At 38.1% G+C, this 20,278-nt stretch overlaps 2 protein-coding genes and 1 non-coding gene across 6 annotated transcripts in view; 2 read left to right on the forward strand and 1 right to left on the reverse strand.

The window, feature by feature from the left end:
• LOC135789836 (xaa-Pro dipeptidase-like) overlaps positions 1 to 20,278 on the forward strand; it is a 108,288-nt gene that overhangs the window by 19,034 nt on the left and 68,976 nt on the right. The gene's annotated exons all lie outside the window — the stretch shown is intronic.
• The window catches only part of LOC135803873 (uncharacterized), a 65,447-nt gene that overhangs the window by 5,184 nt on the left and 39,985 nt on the right, over positions 1 to 20,278 (reverse strand). For 2 of the 4 annotated variants that reach the window (XM_065317589.1, XM_065317590.1), the window contains exons 4-6: positions 9,613 to 9,746; positions 2,485 to 2,575; positions 2 to 211 (exon numbers count right to left, since the gene is read on the reverse strand). In XM_065317589.1, coding sequence (XP_065173661.1) covers positions 2 to 211; positions 2,485 to 2,575; positions 9,613 to 9,746 — 435 coding nt within the window. Of the gene's footprint in view, position 1; positions 212 to 2,484; positions 2,576 to 9,612; positions 9,747 to 9,853; positions 9,984 to 19,504; positions 19,872 to 20,278 lie in introns of those variants that run through there. The other 2 variants (XM_065317592.1, XM_065317591.1) reach the window with 2 other exon arrangements.
• TRNAM-CAU (transfer RNA methionine (anticodon CAU)) lies at positions 18,141 to 18,212 on the forward strand. The gene has a single exon. It is a non-coding gene; the product is annotated as a tRNA-Met (tRNA).

Consider the following 20,278-nt stretch of genomic DNA (forward strand, 5'->3'; position numbering starts at 1 on the left):
CTTTTTGTGTTACTAATGCGCGTACAACTTGATTCGCAACATCATCCAAGCATCGTTCGTATTGTCTACGTGATTCGTCGACATGTTTCTGTAGAAGTAAGGCCTGCGCACTGTCGGATTTAAAATTCGTCGCGTTCTCCACCTGCTGGCGCAACGCGAAGATCTCTTGATTAAGTCGCTGAATTGTGTTTTGATATTGCTGGCAACGATTCTGAAAGCACACGAGACAAATTCATGATTGATATTCAATATTAAACCGAATATTGCAATTTCGACATTGTGGGCGTTCGTTAGCGTGGGCTGTGAATTCGGTGTTTGGGAATGTTATTAACGTCGAAAGCGAATAGCAATGGAATTATCGTGGCTTCCATTGAAATTCAAGCGCATTGAAGAGCGCCGCACGCCGTCGCTCTGATTACTTGATTACAGCTAGGAACGCGGGTATTATTAGTCGTTTGATGGCTTTCGTGTAATTTAATTAAGTTTTCATTTTGTATGCACACAATGCAATGAATCGTTTTTTTTTCCTACTGAATGCAAACAATTACATGCAAACTAGCAAGTTGTAGGCAACCCAATGCACAAATACACAAAAGCTGAGTTTTAAGCGTATCTCTAAAAGTTTCTAACTTTTAATTTGTTTAATAAAGCGTTTTCATTGTTCTTCGCTTCATGCTTGATGACTTTCAATCTTCAAGCGCGCGCTCGCTACGCAATTCCCCACTTTGTGCGCTTTTCGGCGCGCTGTTAATCAAATTATTCCGCCATTAGTGAAAACAAGCCAAAAACAAAAAAGCACAAAGTCCAGCCAACGCGGGGGGTTGCTGAATACAATTTCATTTTTTCCATATCGCATCGTAAAACACACCATCCGTGCGTTTTCATCAGGCGGCAACAAAAAATAACTTTGCTAGTGGGTCAGAAAATGAAAAATGAAGAGTCTCCAAATATTTCGGAGCGACGTTTAATTAACGAGATTAATGTTTGCGTAATGCTTTCATTTTCGACACATGTGCACGGTTAATTAATTTGCCAGCCCAATTCGCCGATCAATCTGCTTCTGGAAACCCTCGCGGCTTTACGCTTGTCGTTTGTTTCATTAGGTTGCGTGTTTGTTTGCCTATTGGGTAGCCTAATAATCTCGCGCTCGCACGCACCTCTCTATTATCATCTATTAGGGTTAGTCCGGCAAACAACCCAGGATAGAAAACAAAATACAATCCAAGAATTTAGGTTAGTAACAAAGAAAAACTAAACTAAGAGGATTTAAATAAGGGTTAAGCACAAAAGTTAGGTTATACCATACAGTCGGAGTGTATGTTGGGTTGCATGTAACAACATGTAACAACTACACAAGTTGTGTTAGAATTCGAGAGTTGTTTAGAGTGATAAGTTGTGTGTACGCGTACATCTGGCGCATGGAACGCCATGTTAATCGGTAGAGGGTTGGCAACAACTAGGAGGAAATTGAGAACTTTCGCTCGGGACACGGGACGCCATTACGGCGCACAATGTAATGGATATTGTTTCGGAATATTCAAAGGTGAGAAACTAAATACGCAGCGCAAATAACTAACTGTGAATAAAACATAAGCATAGGCAACCAACTGTGCAAATAGCTCACAACACAAATTAATTCGAAATTTCGTTTTATTTTTTTAGTAAAATGCGCCAGTAGAATTTGCCAGTGGGACACAAAGGCATTCTTTATGGATTCGACCATGGTAACCTTTGGGAACTAATTAAATTCTCGCGCGCAGGACGCAATCATGAATTGCACAAATCAGACCGGCACATACAGACAAAAACAAACGCAATCAAAACAAAATACTGAACCGAAACGAAACAAACGAACAAAAGATACGAGGGTTGTAAATTTCACAGAGACAAATATATCCAAATGGGATGGACTAATTTATGTACGCGTTTATTGCTCGATGCGTGCGGGGCGCGTTAAAATTTAATGCGACTTTTATATTGCGAGGTGTTTTATTTCAAACTAGCTGTTGCCCGCGACTTCGTTCCGGCAGTGTTTAATAAAAATGTAATTCGTTTTTACTCTCTTGTTCTAGACATACTCGTAGTAAGAGTCAATTCTATCAATAAGATTAGCAATTATAATTTAAAGAAATTATGCATATAAAGTTTTGTCAATAATGCACTTCAGCGCGCCATCTCGAATTCAACTATTTAACTATAACTATGATTGAATCTCAATGTCAAATTTTATTCTATAGAAAAGAGCTGTTTTGAGGATTTTCCCGGCAATTATTCGAATTTTTCTCACCTTTTAAACCTTCCCTAGACCTCCACGAATAATTCAAGACCAAGATAAGATAAATCCGTTCAGCCGTTCTCGAGTTTTAGCGAGACTAACGAACAGCAATTCATTTATATATATATATATAGATAAAAAAAATTCTAACCTCAAAAAATTCAAAAATCGCATTTTTTAAATCTGTTTTTTAAATTATTTCTTCTTACCTCAAAGGCAATAGTCAATGAAGTCTTCTCTTGTTTCAGCAACTCGGCTTGTTTCTTATACACCAGCATTGAACGCACAGTTTCTTCCATTCTGTAAAAGGAACACAATTAATATCATATACAAGATGAGTTGTTTTTATTATCATTATCATTCGCAATAAACAGATAGCCATAAAAGCCTAAACTAAACGAAGTCAAAGTTATGAAGTCGCTTGCTTGCCGCTTCGCTGGCTGCCTACGTCATTTCCGCCAATCTCTTCTTGTCTGCTTATCACCAGAAGCAGCAGAGAATGCCTGCGTCGTAAAAAAGCGTTTTTACTACCGCAGTCGTCGTTGTGTCTGTCACCCTTCAGAAAAACGCACAGAGGCCGAAGAAAACCCGAAGATGAAGATGGCGGAATTTCATTGGACTATGACCGACTAAGACCGTAAAGTATAAGCCTAAGCGCTTAAAGCCGACGCGCCACCCTCCCTCGCTGCACGGCTAAGCAGCAGTAATGCGATGCGTAATGCGACGTGGAGGCGGCGTGGCGTCGTCTGCCGCCGTCGTAAAGCAAACCGGAGCGCGATCTACGACGCCATCGGCCCATCACAACGTCATCGTCCATCGCCATCATGATAATATCAGCACGTACAGGCATCACACGAAATAATCTTCGGTTTCCGTTTAAATTTAATTTAAAACGTAATTTGTAAATATTTGAATATATTTTGAGGTTTTGACAATCTGTTTTCGTTTTCTAATTTGTACGATGTGGAAATTTGAAAATTTACGGGATAAATTTAACTTTTGGCAATCGACGATGTTTCGACGGTGTCGTTTGACCAGCAAAGCTACGCGATCGCAATCTGTTGGCTGCTGTCCAAAGCGTTCATAACTTGCATGCGTCGGATATTTATGGCGGTGTCCTAACCTCACCTCTGTTCACCTCAAACTGAAATTTATTATTTCAAAACTCGAAAAAACACAAATAGTTTTTGTGACGTTAAAAACAAAGTAAATATTTAATTAATCACATAATATCGATTGAAATAGTCCAAATGTTGACGTGACCTTGATCGACATTATTCAAGTCGTCCTCTTTTAATGTTTAATCAGCCTTAAACATAGGCTAGATTAGTTTGCAGTTCAAGGACGTGCAGCATACGGACATTTCACGACTTCAAACATTGTAAACGCTTTGAAATATAATCAATCAACCGAACGGCGTGGTGTGATTCTATCAAAGATAAGCCTCGTTTCATTCGTCCTTGGTTAATAATAGAATGTGAACTTGAACTATGCACACATGGGAAAAGAAAAACAAAAGAAAAAAGTAGAAAATTGAAATCAAATTAAAAGTACTTTCAAGGACATTCAAGTAAATGCCAGGAGACAGCTTTGATGTTTAGTACCGGCAAACGTCAGCTCAAAACGGAAGTGCAGACAAAGGATTAAAGGGCCCTTAAGTTAGACATTCTCAAGGACACTTTAAATCATCTTAGAAACTTCAAAATATTAAAAATTCCTTTCAAACCGCGAAATACTAAATTTCAAGAATTCATCTTATCCCATCTCTAACTTATTACTTTACATTTACAATTAACGTAATTAGTCCTCTAAGGAACTTTTCCATCCCTTTGCAGACCTTAACATTCACCTTCATTAATCTCCATCTAATCTTACCCCCACTCCCACCCCACATTTTCAGAAGCATGAATGCAAATGTCCCTGGCATCAGGCACCAACCAATCGCAAGGTGATACCCTGATGATTACCCTCACAGCAGTTGCACTAGCAGCAACAACCCCTAGGTTACTCCTGCAAAAAGCAGGACTCAACTGCGCACGATGCAAGATAATAAGCTGTAAAACTTCTCCGTGAAAGTGGAGAAACGCAACAGTGCAGCCGCTATTGCAATCGACGTAAACGTCGTAATTCTCAGCAGCAGCAGAGGGGAAGGAAGTTGAGGGTTGCTGTGAGGATAACAAAGGTTGTACGGTAGCAGTTGGCACTTGGCACCTCAAAGAAAGACTTAAATTGCTTCACGCAGCTGCAGCTGCAAATGCACAAGTACATTTCATCCCCTAAAAATCATTAATCAAGTTTTCAAACAGTTTCAACTTAAAATCAATATTTAAATTTACAACAATTGATAAAATCATTTTTTTTTTTTTTGAAGAAAACCGTTGAATATTGGCGCACAGGCCTAAAACGTTGGCAAATATTTGCGTTAACGATTGGCTCATTTACAAACCGGTGTGCTAACAAGAAGTTTCCTCCTCGGTCGGGAGTTTTCCACCCTTCGGTAGTGCGGATAATACCCACCCCTCATTATTTTCCGCCAGATGTATATTTATCTAATAGATGGAAGCAAAACTTGCACGTTCACATCTCGTGACTTTCCCGCAGGAAAAAAAATCAAACACACAAAATCATAAAAAAAATCTACATCGTTAGCCCGGATGAAAAATGATCCCAGTTAAGAGAACAAACCTTTTCGGGGCGATTTCTCATACGCGTTTCATGTTTTTCGTAAATTAGAAGAAAACATGAAACATAAGAATCTAACTTCAAATGCCAACAGGGAAAGAAAATCAGCAAATGAAAAAATGAAAAGTGACGACGTCTCCAATTTTCCACCATTTCTCATACTCGTAGCAACTACTCACTCACTCAAAGAAAATTCCTTTTCCTTGTTGTTGCTCAATTTCAACATGATTTTTCTTGTTGTGTTTTTTTTCGGTCGAGCAATTTGCATGCTAATTCACGATAATAAATCGTTTTTTTAATTCGCTGCGAGCACGCGATGCGCATATTTATGAAGTTGTCCGCGGCACTAGGTTCATTACTCATGTTTAGTTATTTTTTCCAAGTCTTATCAAGAATAATACACCCCTAGAAATATAACGAAAAAACTTTGTAGTCATTTGTTTAATTTAATTTTCTTCGTGATTACTTTCGGTTGTGATGTGCTTTGTTAAAAATAAGAGCGTAAAGTGCATAAATTTTAAGTTAATCAAGTCGGATTCAGCGCGGAATCCTTTTTCTTGGGTTCAGCGGCTGTGTTTTGTCTGTGTCTGCGAGGCGAGTAAATCTTTTAAGCAGTTGAAGGCTGAAAATTTAGGGTTTCCTCAAATATGCACCCCCTTTATCTCCAAACAAGAGGAAATACGCATTTTCTTTAAGATGTACAGATTTTAACATTTACAGTTTTAGATATTTACATTTCAACGGTTTGGAGAATCATGAATAGTCTTGAAATTTCATTGTTATCTATTTGTTTGACTTGGAAAATTTGAATTTTAATTTTTTTTAATAATCAAGATTTATTATTAAAGATCATTTTGTCGACTGAATAAAAATTTAGGGAAATTTTTTTCTAAAAATTTTTAAAATAAAAAAAGAAACTTTTAGGAATATCCCTACTAATATGATGTTTGTTACACTTTCACGCAAAAACTAGTAAACAGATCATCATGAAAATTTGTACACATATTCTTAGTGGTCCCCGAAAGGTTATAGGCTACTTTTTATTTAATAAAAAAATTATTTTTTAAATAAAATAAAGAAATAGTTTAGCCAATAATACCTCTGCATCTGGCTATTTGACTACTTTAACGCCATCTAGCATTCCAGCAATGACGCTCAAACCTAAGTACTATAGTACCATCACACTGTATTATCACACTGTATTACCCACAGCTACGTCAACATCAAATCCAATTGACTACACTATGGAGACTGTACACTATACTTCCATAGACTATACTTTCAGCCATTTTAAACTTCCCGCCATTCTACTTCATTGTTACTTCTTCTGTGACTACAGACGCGTACGGAAGCAACTTCATTATTTTAGATATTCGCGAGCGAAGCGACTTGGAAATTTGAATTATAATATTTTTAATAATCAAAGGTTTAGTGAAATTTTTTTCCTAAACATTTTTAAATTAAAAAAACAAAACTTTCAGGAATATTGAAAATAAAGTGATAAATTTCACTCGAACAAGAGTTATGGTTTCATCAAGTCAACTGTAACCTAGGAACATTTTTCCTTATTTCCGTACAATTCCTTCCTGTTTTCATTCAATTTTCATTCCTTTCTCGTCCTAACTCTGTTTCAGAGTCGAATCCTTCTTGTGTTTTGTTTATGTAAGTTGTTTTCACCTCGCAGCGGATATATTCCCGAAAAAAAAGCTTCAACGTTTGTTTTCTTTCCCTGACGGTATTTCCGATTATCCTTATACATCCTTCTTATGCATTGTATTTTTTACAATATTTTATTCTAGTTTTTTTTGTCATACGCCGAAAATATACAAAAAAACTCATTTTTCTTAAAGAACAGGTGCAAAATTGCGTAAAATACCAGCAAATCATAAAATAAAAAATGTATCCATTGATAAATCAATCCGATTTACTCACAACAATATCCTACTAAAGATACTAAGGATATTGTCCTTCAAATAATACAATACAATATCCTTATCTTCAATTCTTACAAAAATGACGTTAATAGAAAAAATGTTTCACTTTTTTTTCTCTAGAAAAATGAATGAAAATGAAAGTGAAAGCTAGTAGTCTACAGATGTATATCAAGGTATCCCGAGACGTTGAGGGGTGACTGCGTCGGATGCACGTCGCGCCGCACCGAGACTGCGAAAGGAAAGTGAAAATGCGCGCCGAGAAAGCGGAAAACGGCTGGCTGGCGTAATGATGGCAGACGGTCGTTGTTCCCAGCCGCCACCGCCACCACCGACTACTCGACTAGACTAGACGTCCAGACGATAGCTACCTATTCAACAATTCAATTCAAGAGCAACCCCATAACATAACCAGATATCTCAATAAACCAGAAATAACATTTAAAATCAATAATCAACAATTTTCACATTAAACAAGTATTTAACTCGTAAAATAAACAAAATTAAATTGTGAATTATCCTTGAATGTTAATATTTTAAGTGCCTGAATTTGTAACACACTGTATTAATCATCCTGTCAGCATCCCGCTGAGATATTCTAATAACGTCGATGTGGGAGTAGACATTGGATGTTGAAAGGACGTCTAAAGGACGAAATGATGGAATTCCACGCGTTTTCAAATAACCAAGCAACAACACTCGCTTGGCTGGAAACTGGAACCCCTCTTAAAGTCTGGCGCCCACATTGAAAAAGAACTACCCCTATTGAATAGCCTCAACGTGACTTCAATTTCGACAAACAACATTATTAAATATCCTGCTATGTAAACACATATACAAATACTCTGTGAGCGAATTTTTGATTTTCTGTTTGAAGATACAAATTACGTTTTAATGTTGTTTGTTTAGTGTTTAGCTCACTTTACGCTTAGCAATTTCTTAAACCAATATGTAAATATTTCGGTGACGTAATTCCTATACTCACAAAAACAGAAATAAAAAAAATATAAGAAGAAAATCAAGTAAAAGTAAAGAAAAAGAAAATGGTTTGCTAGTGAAAGCAGTAGCAGTATAAGAAAACGTATGTTTTTTCCAAGGAAAGAGTAAGAAGTTCTGTTTACAGAGTAAGAAGGGAAACTTTCGGGGGTTTTACGAGCGGCGCATAATATCTGATGCAAATATTTACCCCGTCAATAACGTAAATGCTCACAAAACGTACATAACGTTCAAAAACAACCAAAAATAATTTTTAAATCAATTTTTACATAAATTTTGTTAAAATGTTTTGGTGTGCGTTAATATTGTACTTGCTTCTTTACCAAACGAACTTGAAGAATTCACGAACTGTTCTGACTCCCCGAGCCGGAGGTGTCCCTTTTATATCCCAATTTTTCATCGTCTGGTCTTTGTGTTTGTACATTAGCTATAGTGAATAGGGCGAGACGTCGGCCAGACGGTCTCGGCAATTATTACCGCCGGATAGGTATAAATATGTCAAATGATTTGAATTAAGGGATTCGTACCCAGACTACAAGGGGTTACTCTGTTTCGTTCAGACTAAACAAATGTATTGAAATACAATGGTAGTACGAAAATGTAGTAGACTAAACATCCTTGACGGATCAACCACAAAGCTCAGACGATGAAATAAATGTAGATCACGCTACAATGTCTTTCAGCATCCACATTAATAGTAATAATTCAAGAAGATAAGACAAAGAAAATTAAATATTCCATTATGATCAAAAATGAGTGGAAATTAAAAGCATCCGGTTTGCATCCAGCTAACATCCACCAAAGATAAGTGAATAATTGACGAGGAACGCGCGCCAACTCGTGCGTACTGCAAATAATCCCGCAAGACGACTCCGCTGCGTACGCGTAGGAATAAGTATAAGTAAGGGGAGAAGAAAAACTTAATTTCCGGCTTTAACATTTCATTTGCCCTAAACGCACGCAGATGAAACTGAAACGCTGAAATTCCCTCAAACATCTTGCAAATTCACTCATTTTCATCCACATCATCCTCCTACTCAGCAGGTAAATGCAAAGGAGGCGGAATTCGGAATTCTACACCAAGGAGTAGACGAGATGACTATGAGATGAAACGTTGCAGGACCCACCCGAGGACCTTTTCGTCCTTTTGCCCAACACACAGAATTCCTCTAGTTTCGGTAGAAATTGCTTAAATTACCAGCGCGTAAACAACATTCACACTCATTTACCAACTATACAACCAAACACACAGTGTTACACTGTTAATGAAAGCAATAGTAGCTCTTATGAAAATATTCGATCTGTTTAACGAACAAAGCGCACGTCTAGTGTAGATAGACACCGTTTATCATTATCGTCCTATACCAAAACCTAAACCTAAACCTAAACTAAAGGACTATTCAAATTGTCTCGCAACTATTCCTAACTGAAAACTGAAACCCAAACTCAAACGCCTAGACGTTTAGTCTAGGTAAACTCACTGAGAGCCTAGCCTATTATCAACAGGAGGAGGTACGCGATATCTACCCCCATAGACATAGACATAGACACAAACACAACCCTGTTTCGGGGTAGTTGGGAGCCGATTGCGAGTTACAGCTTAATTTCCTGTGTGCGAGTGGTATCTCCATGTACATCTCCTGCCTCCTACACAGCGAATTACATTCGAGGAGCCTACGCACGACTATAAACGCATATACAGAGTGTTTGGGTGCTTGGGGTACTAACCTGGAGAATTCACTGGTGAGAAGCTTGAGGCGGCTGCGACAGCGCGCCGCCTCCTGCAGCGCCTGCTTCGTCTTGGACTCGCTGTCCGCGCGCAGGCGACGTTCGCGGTCGGCATCCCTTTGGGTCGCTTCCCTCTGAAAAATAAAATAAAAAATATATAATATAATGAATGTTTTGTTTTGATAAAAATAATAATTGATGTTTTTATGTGGGTTTCTTAAGTTGTAGTTGTAAATTATACCATTGAATGAAACGCTGACGACGACCGATAGTCCCTTTGATAATGCATCACATAAATTCACTTAATGTTAGTCTTTAGTCCTTTTAGTGGTAACTATAACTCTCGACAATTCGTTTTTAACGCGTGGAGGAAAACTGGGGACGCAAAAAGAGAGCTTTAAAAGCGCCACACTGAGAAGAATCAATAGCAAAATGCGTCGTAAAGTCTTGTCTGAACGATAAAAAAATAAAAATACTATTATTACATATTATCAAAAGTGTTTCTTGCAGTTTTGAATCCCACACAAATGTTTTTTAGTTTTCATTTTTTCCTATATTTCCGAGTAATAGCATAGAAAAAAATCAGAAAAAAATGTGAAACTTCATTGATCACCCAATATCACATTCACATAACAAGACCGATCTGCCCATATTCAGTTGTGCAGTTGTGCACCAGGCCATCAAGCATTTTCCGCATGCGAGAACGCGCAGAGGATCGATATTTAATGCTATGACACGTGTGCGCCGCGCGCAGAATACTCTGTCACATCCTGCATTGTCCTCCCGAGTGAAAACCGTACAAAATGTTAGCGCTGCATATTTTCAAATATTACAACCATATCACATCAAAACCATATATGACCAAAAATATGATTTTATGATTTTCACTTAAATTTAATGCGTGATATCATATAATACTGTCCATGTTTATAGTTCATTGAACGCAAAGCTAAGTAAAAGAGTGCTAAAAGTGTATGGCAGGAAACTCTTCAATTTCTGCACGCGTCGGCGAAAAGCGGAAAAATCAAAGAGCGCGCGCGTGAAAAATGCAAAGCAAGCACACTGGCAGTGCCGACATGACACAAAGCGGACATGAAGGACCCAGCGCGAAGCACCACTTGCGCGGACATTTCCCGACACTGTTTCGTGTTGCTACAACCCCGCTGGCCATCACTGTGGTATTACACTATTACACTATAACCATAAGCAGCTGGAAGTATAACTATTATTTCGTGGTCAGCAATTTTCCTCCTAGCCGTTGTATTACACAATATTCACATCAGTTTTATATTCACCAAGTTGAACATGTTTATCCAACACTCAGCAATAGACTGAATAAATCCACGCAGTTTAATTCTCAACCAATGGAATGGTTATTATTAACCGCAAAACACTCAATTAAAGACGCAACACGCATGGAAGCCATGAAACTCTTATGATTTCTAATTGATTTCAATTACCACGTCATAGGCAACATTTGTATGCAGTTGATGAAGGAATTAATTCGGAGTGATGGTGATGATGATGATATGATGGTAATATCACTTGAAACATCGCTAATGGCCAAACTAGTGCCCCAATACTAATAGTTATTGAGTTATAGAGGTTATTAGCGCGCAATGTGTGAGCGCACGTCCTCACGAGTTAATCGAATTTAATTACTAACTGTCTGACATTATACATAACACATTACACATAGTCTTGCCTTATCTACATTGTATTCTGTTCAAAATGATAAGATATTTGAAGAAGAGTATGTTGATGTTAATGTTAATGTAATTTGTTTATTTAGAAAGATAAAAATCTTTTTGTATCATGTCACGTTTATTGTTTAACTTTTGATTCTCTCACATCAAACAAAACTCTGTTTGCGTTTGCTCGGATAAATTGTTCTAAGCGCGCTGGGTGTTGAAATTGTCTAAACGCGGCGCTGCTTTAAATTAATGCCATCGCAGCTCAATCTGGCAATCTCTCTTCGCGCAATGAGATTCCACGAGTCAAGGAAATTCTAAACTTGGCTTTGAGTAAGCGCACAAGTACAACAAAGTGCAATGGGAAATGGAACTCCAGGACTCAAGACTCAAGACTCAAGACGGTGTCTAGTTAAGACTCAGTTGAATTACGGAGAATTAAATGTAGACGCCAAGGAGGAAAGCGTCAAAAGTCAAGAATAAACAAAACAGCAAATACATTCATTTAAACTCACGAAAATAATGACTTAAAGATAAAAAGTGTAGGTTAAATATTAAATTTTAATTTGAGCAAAAGCAGTTGATGTATTTTGGTATGAATTGACTTTATTTAAGTTAACTGGAGTTTTCTGAGTGTGTGATTTGTGGCATGTAACTTGTGCCTAATCCGACGACTTCCGTGGTTAAGTCGCTACCAAAAAGAAAACATTCTAGGAACTGAATAAGCCGAAGAGAAAATGATCCCAACTGAAAAGCCTCCTATCTTCCGCATTATAAACAGTTAGACTAACACGAGCAAAAGGAACCAGATGTGTGACTTGAAGCAATAAGTCGCATTAAGACTTATTAAGCCTTATTTTTTTCTCCACATTAATATCAAGTGGCTATACAAGAGTTTTCGTCAAATGCGCATGCGCAAGCTCCACCCCGTGACTAAAGCACATGACTAATCACGACCTACAAATTTACAATGAATCAAAATTACTTCTAACAAAAAAATACAAATACAACCACATTTTAAACAAGAAAAAAGTGAAAGTGAACACCCGTTCAGATCCTTTTTGCACAATTCCAATAGCCTACTGTTTACTCTCCCAGCTGGACCTGGAATTACAGTTACAGTTGCCCGTACGAGTAATATTTGTTCAGTCCCAGTCTCGCAGTCACTACCAAAGTCGTATTTGTACAAGTCCGTACGTGTAAATGTCGCTTGTCGCCTGCGATCCCGCCGTTCCTCGCATATAACAACACCGAGTAACATGTTCCAACCCTCGTGGAAAGAGGGACGCGCGCAAAGCGTCGTTAACGCTGGAGTACTCGTATGTGTGCGGGTGTGCAGGTGCGCGTAAACTAATGTTCGAATGCGACACAAAATGCAAAATGTTTCCAACGCGCGCGCGTACAAAAACCCCAACATATGATTACTTTACAATATGGAACAGTTTAAGGGATGTAATTTATGAGATTGTAATTTTATTACTTTTAGAGGAGTGGGGAGGAAGGTTCTATCTAAATTTGGAAAATTTGGAAACAAATACGATTAGTCTAATGTAGGGATGATACCAAAACCACCCTTAAACATAAATCCACCTGTACCTAAACCCAAAATTCTGATACTTTACTAAATCCTACTAAAAACAAAAATATCTCTTTTAGTATAACAACTAGAAGGATACTTTGAAAACGTTGAACTGTGAGTGCACAGTTAATACTCCTACGTTGCTCATACGTTGAAGTGGAGTGAGCAGCCCTTCACTTTCCATTCGACTTTCCCCCCATTCAGATCGTCGTTAAACAACCCCTACAGCTCACATTTTCACATTTTGTTATGACTGGTAGCAGGGCTAGCCCAGACACAGACACCCTTCGCAAAGAACAAAACTTGGGGGTGGTTCATGGTTTCATGCGTTGCACTTGTGCACAAGAGTTCGGGGTATGCATATTCATATCGAGCTGGTCGTAAACTGCCCGTCCCTGGCGATAGGTGACCATGACTGGCCGCGGCAAATGGGGTTGATGAATGATCGGCATCAATATAGCATGTGTAAGCAACAGCTCTACAACACGGGGTGGCTATTAACAACCATCAGACCATATCACAACGTGTAACAGGCGAAAACAGTGATTTATGTGTCTGGTATAGGGCCATCTCCGTAATAATTAGTAAAAAAAAAACAGAATATTTGTTATTACATTTTAAGACATTTTAAGTCCATACTTAATGTTCGGCGTATGCATTGGACGTTTTTATGGTTTAAAACTTAGTGGAGTTTTGGTAGACTCCAGTCGAGATGAAAACTCAGCAGAAACCAAAGAGCAATGAAGGAAAAAAAGCGCCGGTTCAATCGTTTATCTTCCATAGTGCTTCGTTTCTCTGTTACCGGCAATTTACAAACCGTTAGGCAATTTTTCCGCCCGCTGATATTAAAGATATTAAGAGGGGTCGTAAATAACAAAAATTGCGCATTAATTTTTCAACGAATGAAAACAATACCTATTAAAAATTACATTAATTTTATTCGCTACATTAATAGTATATTAAGTATCAAGTGGCTATGATCAGCCCGTGACTAAAACCAGTGAGTAAAGTACTTTAGTCACGGCCTTTAAAAACACTTTTGTGGCAGATAAACACAGGTGTAAGCTCCACCCCGTGACTAAAACCCATGACTAAAGTACTTTAGTCACGGTCTTTAAAACACTTTTGTGTCTCAAAACATTGGAAAATTGGCGCTTTAAAAGTTAAATATCAAGTAGATAAACACAGGTGTAAGCTTCACCCCGTGACTAAAACCCATGACTAAAGCACTTTAGTCACGTGCTTAAAAACCCTTTTATGCCTCAAAACCGTAGAAAATTGGTGCTTTAAAGGTAAAAGTAGATAAAAATTGTAAAAAATAAAATAAAAAAAATCATGGACTTTCTATTATCCTAGTTTATACTTCCTAAGACTTCCCAAGTTGGACTAGTCTGAAACGTGCGCGTTGACGACGTGCTCAAAGATGTCCAGGACGAAAGTTTGCCGGGCACGTCCGAAGGATGTCAGGGAGTCACGTACTCAACGCGCCAGACAGTCAGACACGTCGTGAACAGCAGTCGTCTTCGACTTCATTCTTTCACACTCTTTTTTTTCATGTCAGACAACACAAACCACTAACCAGACACAACAAAAAGTGGGTAATGACTAAAAGATTGCGATGGTCAGAAAAAATATTCAGAATCTAACTTTTCTTTCAAAATCAGATTTTCAAGGAAATATCTTGTTAAGCAAAGTAAAGTAAAAACAAAAGTAAAAGTCAGTGTTACTGCCTTAGGCATCAACGATTTCCAAGTTGTCTGTTTCACCCTTATTCTTAGCCTTAGCCTGAGGTTTGTTCCTGCTTGCATCGGGATTTACCTCTCCCTTGAGACCTACTCACCAGCTTCTTCATCCTCAGATTCAAAACTGACTTCTTGTCTTGGGGTAGATACAAAACTCAACCCTTAGGCGTGCATAATGCACCTAGCATGGTTCACCTGATACCTAAAGAAAATTTTAACGTCGCGTACAAATACTAGGGGTTAGAGAAAGCGAAAGGGGCCGGGGTGGAACTGCGTCGCTGTTGATTTTACAATTCATTTTCCCTTTTAGTCCATTTCCGTTTATTCGTTTATCCGGCGCGTAAACTCAGCCCGAGGGTGCGTTTCCTGCGAGCTAACCTTACTAACCACAAGCAGCGCACTCCTTCGCCGAGTGCAAGCAGCAGGACGACACGAAACCTAACGCGATGATGCACGATTGATACATTTCCACGAGGGGTGCACTCGCAACGAAATGCACAAAATGCAAACAGGAAGAGGGGAGAGTGCACGCATACACCACGTGGCTAAAGTATATCACTGAAGTTTATACACTCAAAAATCTAAAGAAAAGAAAACTTAGAGGTGAGGAAGTTTAAATCAACCCCTAGGAGAAACGCACCCCCGAAAATGCACAACGTATGCTTCCATTTGGAAACTGAAGAAGGAAACATTATTTTTCTTGCCCCAGGCCATGCTAGGAGGGTGCAAGATGAAACTCACGTCAAATCCTGACATATGAAGACATCCAGTGTCAACGGAAGCAGTAAGTCATGGAAAATATCCAAAGGAAATGCATTTTTCAGATATCCGCACCTTTTTTGAATAAAGGGGTGAAAATAAAAATCGATGTGGTGAAGCAGCAAGAATGCGATTAGTGATGGCCGAATGGGAAATACGGCGCTCGTGCGGAACTAACACATCGGTTAGACTTGGTCCAATTTCCCCAAAAAATTTTCTTTTTCCTCAATTTTAACAATATTCACAAATGTTGAATATTTTTAGTAATGGAATATTTATAGGTTGCTTTGGGCGTAAAATTAAAACTGAATAATACATATCGAGGCGTGAACATTCATCACGATTCCACTGTTCGTTTTAATTCGCCGTTTTTCGGTTTAATAAATATTGACTAATTGCCACCCCCCGCAGGGCGCACACACGCATATTTCCCGAACTTTGTTTACAATTCCCGAACATTGCACATGCTTAACCCGTCTCGCACTATATCCATATTCATGTAATTTATGTTTCTATATGCATGCATTTTCATCCCCTAAATTTTCATTGTGTTTTATTGTGTTTGCTAAATATACATAGTGTTGACAATAATTTTATTGCAATAGTTATTTATTTATTTATTTATTAAATATTGACTGTCTGGTGCATCAATATTATATTATCCTTTAATAAAAATATCAGTAAATGTTTAAAACAAATTAAAACTTCATACTTTTAGATTTATAGTTAATAATTTTGATTTCATTGTTTAGAGAATAAAATTTTGCAATAAAAGTTAAGCTTTAATAGTGTAGTAAGTATCAAGTGGCTCTACCCCGTGACTAAAACCCGTGACTAAAGTTTTTTAGTCACAGCCTTAACCATCGCTGTTTAAAATACCACTTTTTGTATCTCAAAACCGTAGAAAACGAGCGTGGAAGTAGAAAAACAATATTTTATTGCCCATTTTAAATAAAAATAAATATTTTCAATTTACGTTGTAATTTAGTTTCAACACTTTGTATATGTGTTATCGACGTTAAAAGCGTTATCATGCGGTTTGCCCAAGCGCAAATTGTTGTTTTTCGATTAAATTAAAACACACACATCTAAACAAGGGTTGTTGCACCCCATCGGCAAGCGAGTGCATAACGCTGCACATGCAGCTCGAATTTCATTATTAAATGTTAAATAATTTATGCGATGCGATGAGAATCGTCGCACTTGCGCATACTCGACCGCCGCCACAACATTCCTGCGACATGCCAACTATATCGCGACCCAGGCACGTAAAATAATACTAAATTCTCATTTTAACATTAACGGTTAATTAATTTATCACATAAGATAACATTTTTAATTACGAAACAAATAACGCCCTCTAGTGATTAAAACTTATACAACCAATTCTTATCATGTTTTTTTCCCTTTATTTGCGTTGTTTGGTGAATACTGAACAAATAAATCATAAAAAACGCGTACATAGGATTGGCTAGAAAGTCCTTAAAATTATCACAGGTAAAACAACGCTCACGTAAGCACTCAGCCCTTTTGCACCCCAAATATATAAAATATGAAAAGTGTTACCGGTGACTGTGCGCATGTGTTTGCTCTTGGTGCGAGTGTGAAGGACGAAATGAGCGCATAAACGGGCGCGTTATCAGCACGTTATCGTCCTGTTTTTACGAGTGCTGGGCGCGCACGCAAAACGACACATAATCGAAACGATCGCTTTCGTTCCCAACGAAAAAAATGAACCAAACAAAACAAAACGATAGAGAAAAGTTATGAACAACACACACAAATAAATAATGATAACATTTGTTGGAAAACTAGGTTTCGCTGAAAACTTCCCCTGAAGTTTTAATACAAAAACTTTGTTACTGGAATAAGTTAAGTTTTAGAAATTTTACAGTTGGGTTTATTTATTACCTAGGTTCTTTTGCGCACAAACACTTTTTGAGTTTTAAAAGACGAATAAATGAACAAAAACAGGAAACAATGCGCCGTGGGCGAAAACATAGAATAACAACAAGCGGAAACTCATCTCAAGCAGGACTCGACAGGACTAAGCAGGACTTACACAAAGGATAAACATTCATTCTTGGAAAGTTGAAAAGAAGAGACCTGCAGGTCCAAAAATTCTTTCTCCAAAAGGACGAAAAGCAATGAATAAAGCTACTTCTATGTCAGAGACTAAACAATAACAATAACAATAACACTAAAATGTAAATAAGTCAAGAATATAATAAACAATGAATGTTAAATTCAACAGAAATTTTCGTTGTACATGTAATTACGGTGGAATTATTCTCGTAAACTGTAAATCTCAACAATCAGAGCAATTTCACTGCAACAGCAGAAATGCGGAACAATTTCGAGGGATTTATTGCTATTAAATGAGGACATACCAAATGCAGATGCAGATGTAGATGCAGTTGCAGTTGTGGTCAACAAAGGACTAAGAAGAGAATGAAACATGAAACATTTCCTGATGTAGTTGCAGATTGCAGGATGCACAACCCTGAATTCCCAAAGTAATAAAGCATTTTGGTTGTTGTCAGAGTTTCTGACTTAATACAAAATACAAGACTAAGAATATTCAGCCAGGGAGAAACAGCAGGAGCAGTAGGAAGGTTGTATGCCGTGCGGGACGGTTAAACGTAGAAAATCGATATTTGTAAGGACCTCTCCACGTATACATTCACAAAACGCTTAAAAACAAAATTTGGTAAAAATTTAACAGAATTTTAACAAAATTTAACAAAGATCTCAATGAGCAGAGTGGCGCAGTGGAAGCGTGCTGGGCCCATAACCCAGAGGTCCGTGGATCGAAACCACGCTCTGCTAACTCTTTTTTCCAAATAATTTTTATTCCAATTTTTAACTTTTTACCTCCCACGTTTACCTATCTCTACAAATTGTACACGGAATAATGACTGAATAAACAACACAGGTGAAAATAAAAACAAAGCAGGTAGTTTTTTTTGTGCGCGGGTTGCAAACTACAAACCTTGAATTGCACCGAAAGTGAACAGGCGCAGACGATAGGCGACGGCGACGTGTTGCGAATTAATTAGCACCCAACGCTGCCAGGGGTGCCCGTGCCGCCATCGCGCCTCTTGCTCTTTGTCTGCTGGCGCACCGGCGTTCACCCCTCGAGACTGACTCGTTAAATGTAACAGCGATACAATGCTTCAATGTGTGTAGGCGCTGTGTTTGCAGCACTCATGAATTATAACTTGTACTTGTGTCTTTCGCATTGCATCGACATACAGTGTGATAAAAATAACAGATTTACAATTTACAATAGAATGTTAGGTTTCAATCACGTAGATATCAAACAATGATGAAACTCATTAGGCAATAAAATATTAATTTCAATTTTGAAATTTTCGAATTCACGATTTTGAGACATAAAAGTGATTTTTAAACATATATGGCTAAAGTAGTGAGTAAAAGTACTTTAGTCACGGGTTTTAGTCACGTGGTGAAGCTTACGCCTGCGCAATACAAAAATCAACGTGGAAATAAACTGAAAGTGGAAAAATAGCTTAAGCATCACGTGGCTAAAAGTTATTATACACTCGATTGATTAAACGCTTGTTTAACGATACTTAATATACTATAATGACAATTAATAGCAATACCGTTCACATACAATCCCCTCCCCTTACCTCCCAAAACCACTACCGCCTTTGTGGTGTTTGGTATTTGGACATTAGCACTCCGAATCTCGCGCCCAAAGCAGAGAATAATTAATGTTATTTACGTTTGCACCCTCTTGATGGTAATGCCCAATGCAAATGCGCGCTCACACACACCTCCGCACCCAACCAGAACCGAACACTCCCCTCAACTACAAACCGGCAACAGTAAACAGTAAACATTCAACATTCAACAATAAATACTCAAACACTCAAATACCTGATACTTCAACCTCGCACCGCAATAACATTGCTGATACCAGCTGAAATATCAAGATAATCATCAAATATCTATTCAAATCAAAGCAGACGTTATTGATATTCCAACGCAAAATAATAAAACCTCGAAAACACGAGGCGTTGAGGGAATTTTTATATGAATTTCATGAATGTCTACGAATAAAATTGAATTTAAAATTGGTGTGGAGGACTTACACGACTGGTCTTGGTGAGATTGGTTCCCATTCATGTGGGAAACCGTTGAATCGAACAAAAATCCACTCGGAAATATTATCCTTCGACCGGAAATCACTTTTTAAGTTTAAATAGAAGAAATTTCGGGAATATATCAATTTAAGGACACTTTATCCTTTAGGCACACAATGTTATTATCCTGTTCCTTGTTACAAACACCAACACTCACACAAAACACTTAGAAAAAGGTAGAAAAGTTGAACTTGTCCAAGCGTAAAAGCCGAGATTCTCAAATTGCGTTTCAGTCAGCACGTGAAAGAATAAAAAGCGAGAAGCGTTTGACGCAGGAAGCTCAAAAACTCAAAACTCGCACATCGCGCGTCGGGGACGTGCCGCACCGAACTGAACCGACTGCACGAAACGATCCAGTATCTACCACCACGCGCAACCCTCCAAACCTCACGAGTATACACGAATATACACGATCGCAAACGAACACCAACAAAACAATGAATCCTATGCAACCAACCAAACCTACTCGTAAAAATTTTCACTGAAAAATATTTTTAACACAAAAATATTAAATTAGCATAATTTTTGCGTTGTGGAAACAGTTGTGCATGATGTGCGTGAATTGCGACGTGTTTGCACGAGTGACAAGCCGAGGGTTGTTTAATTAATGTGCCACCCCTTCAATCCTCCACCCTGCGAGCAGGAAAAGCGGTTGCGGCCAGTGCGACCACCGAATTATTTCATAATATCCGCACATCTGCACTACATATGTCCGAGCATGCG

The sequence above is a fragment of the Atheta coriaria genome, unplaced genomic scaffold (genome assembly GCF_025399875.1).
Source record: "Atheta coriaria isolate IRGN ID8LTWV9N9 unplaced genomic scaffold, Caltech_Dcor_3.1 hic_scaffold_3_pilon, whole genome shotgun sequence".
NCBI lineage: Eukaryota > Metazoa > Arthropoda > Insecta > Coleoptera > Staphylinidae > Dalotia > Dalotia coriaria.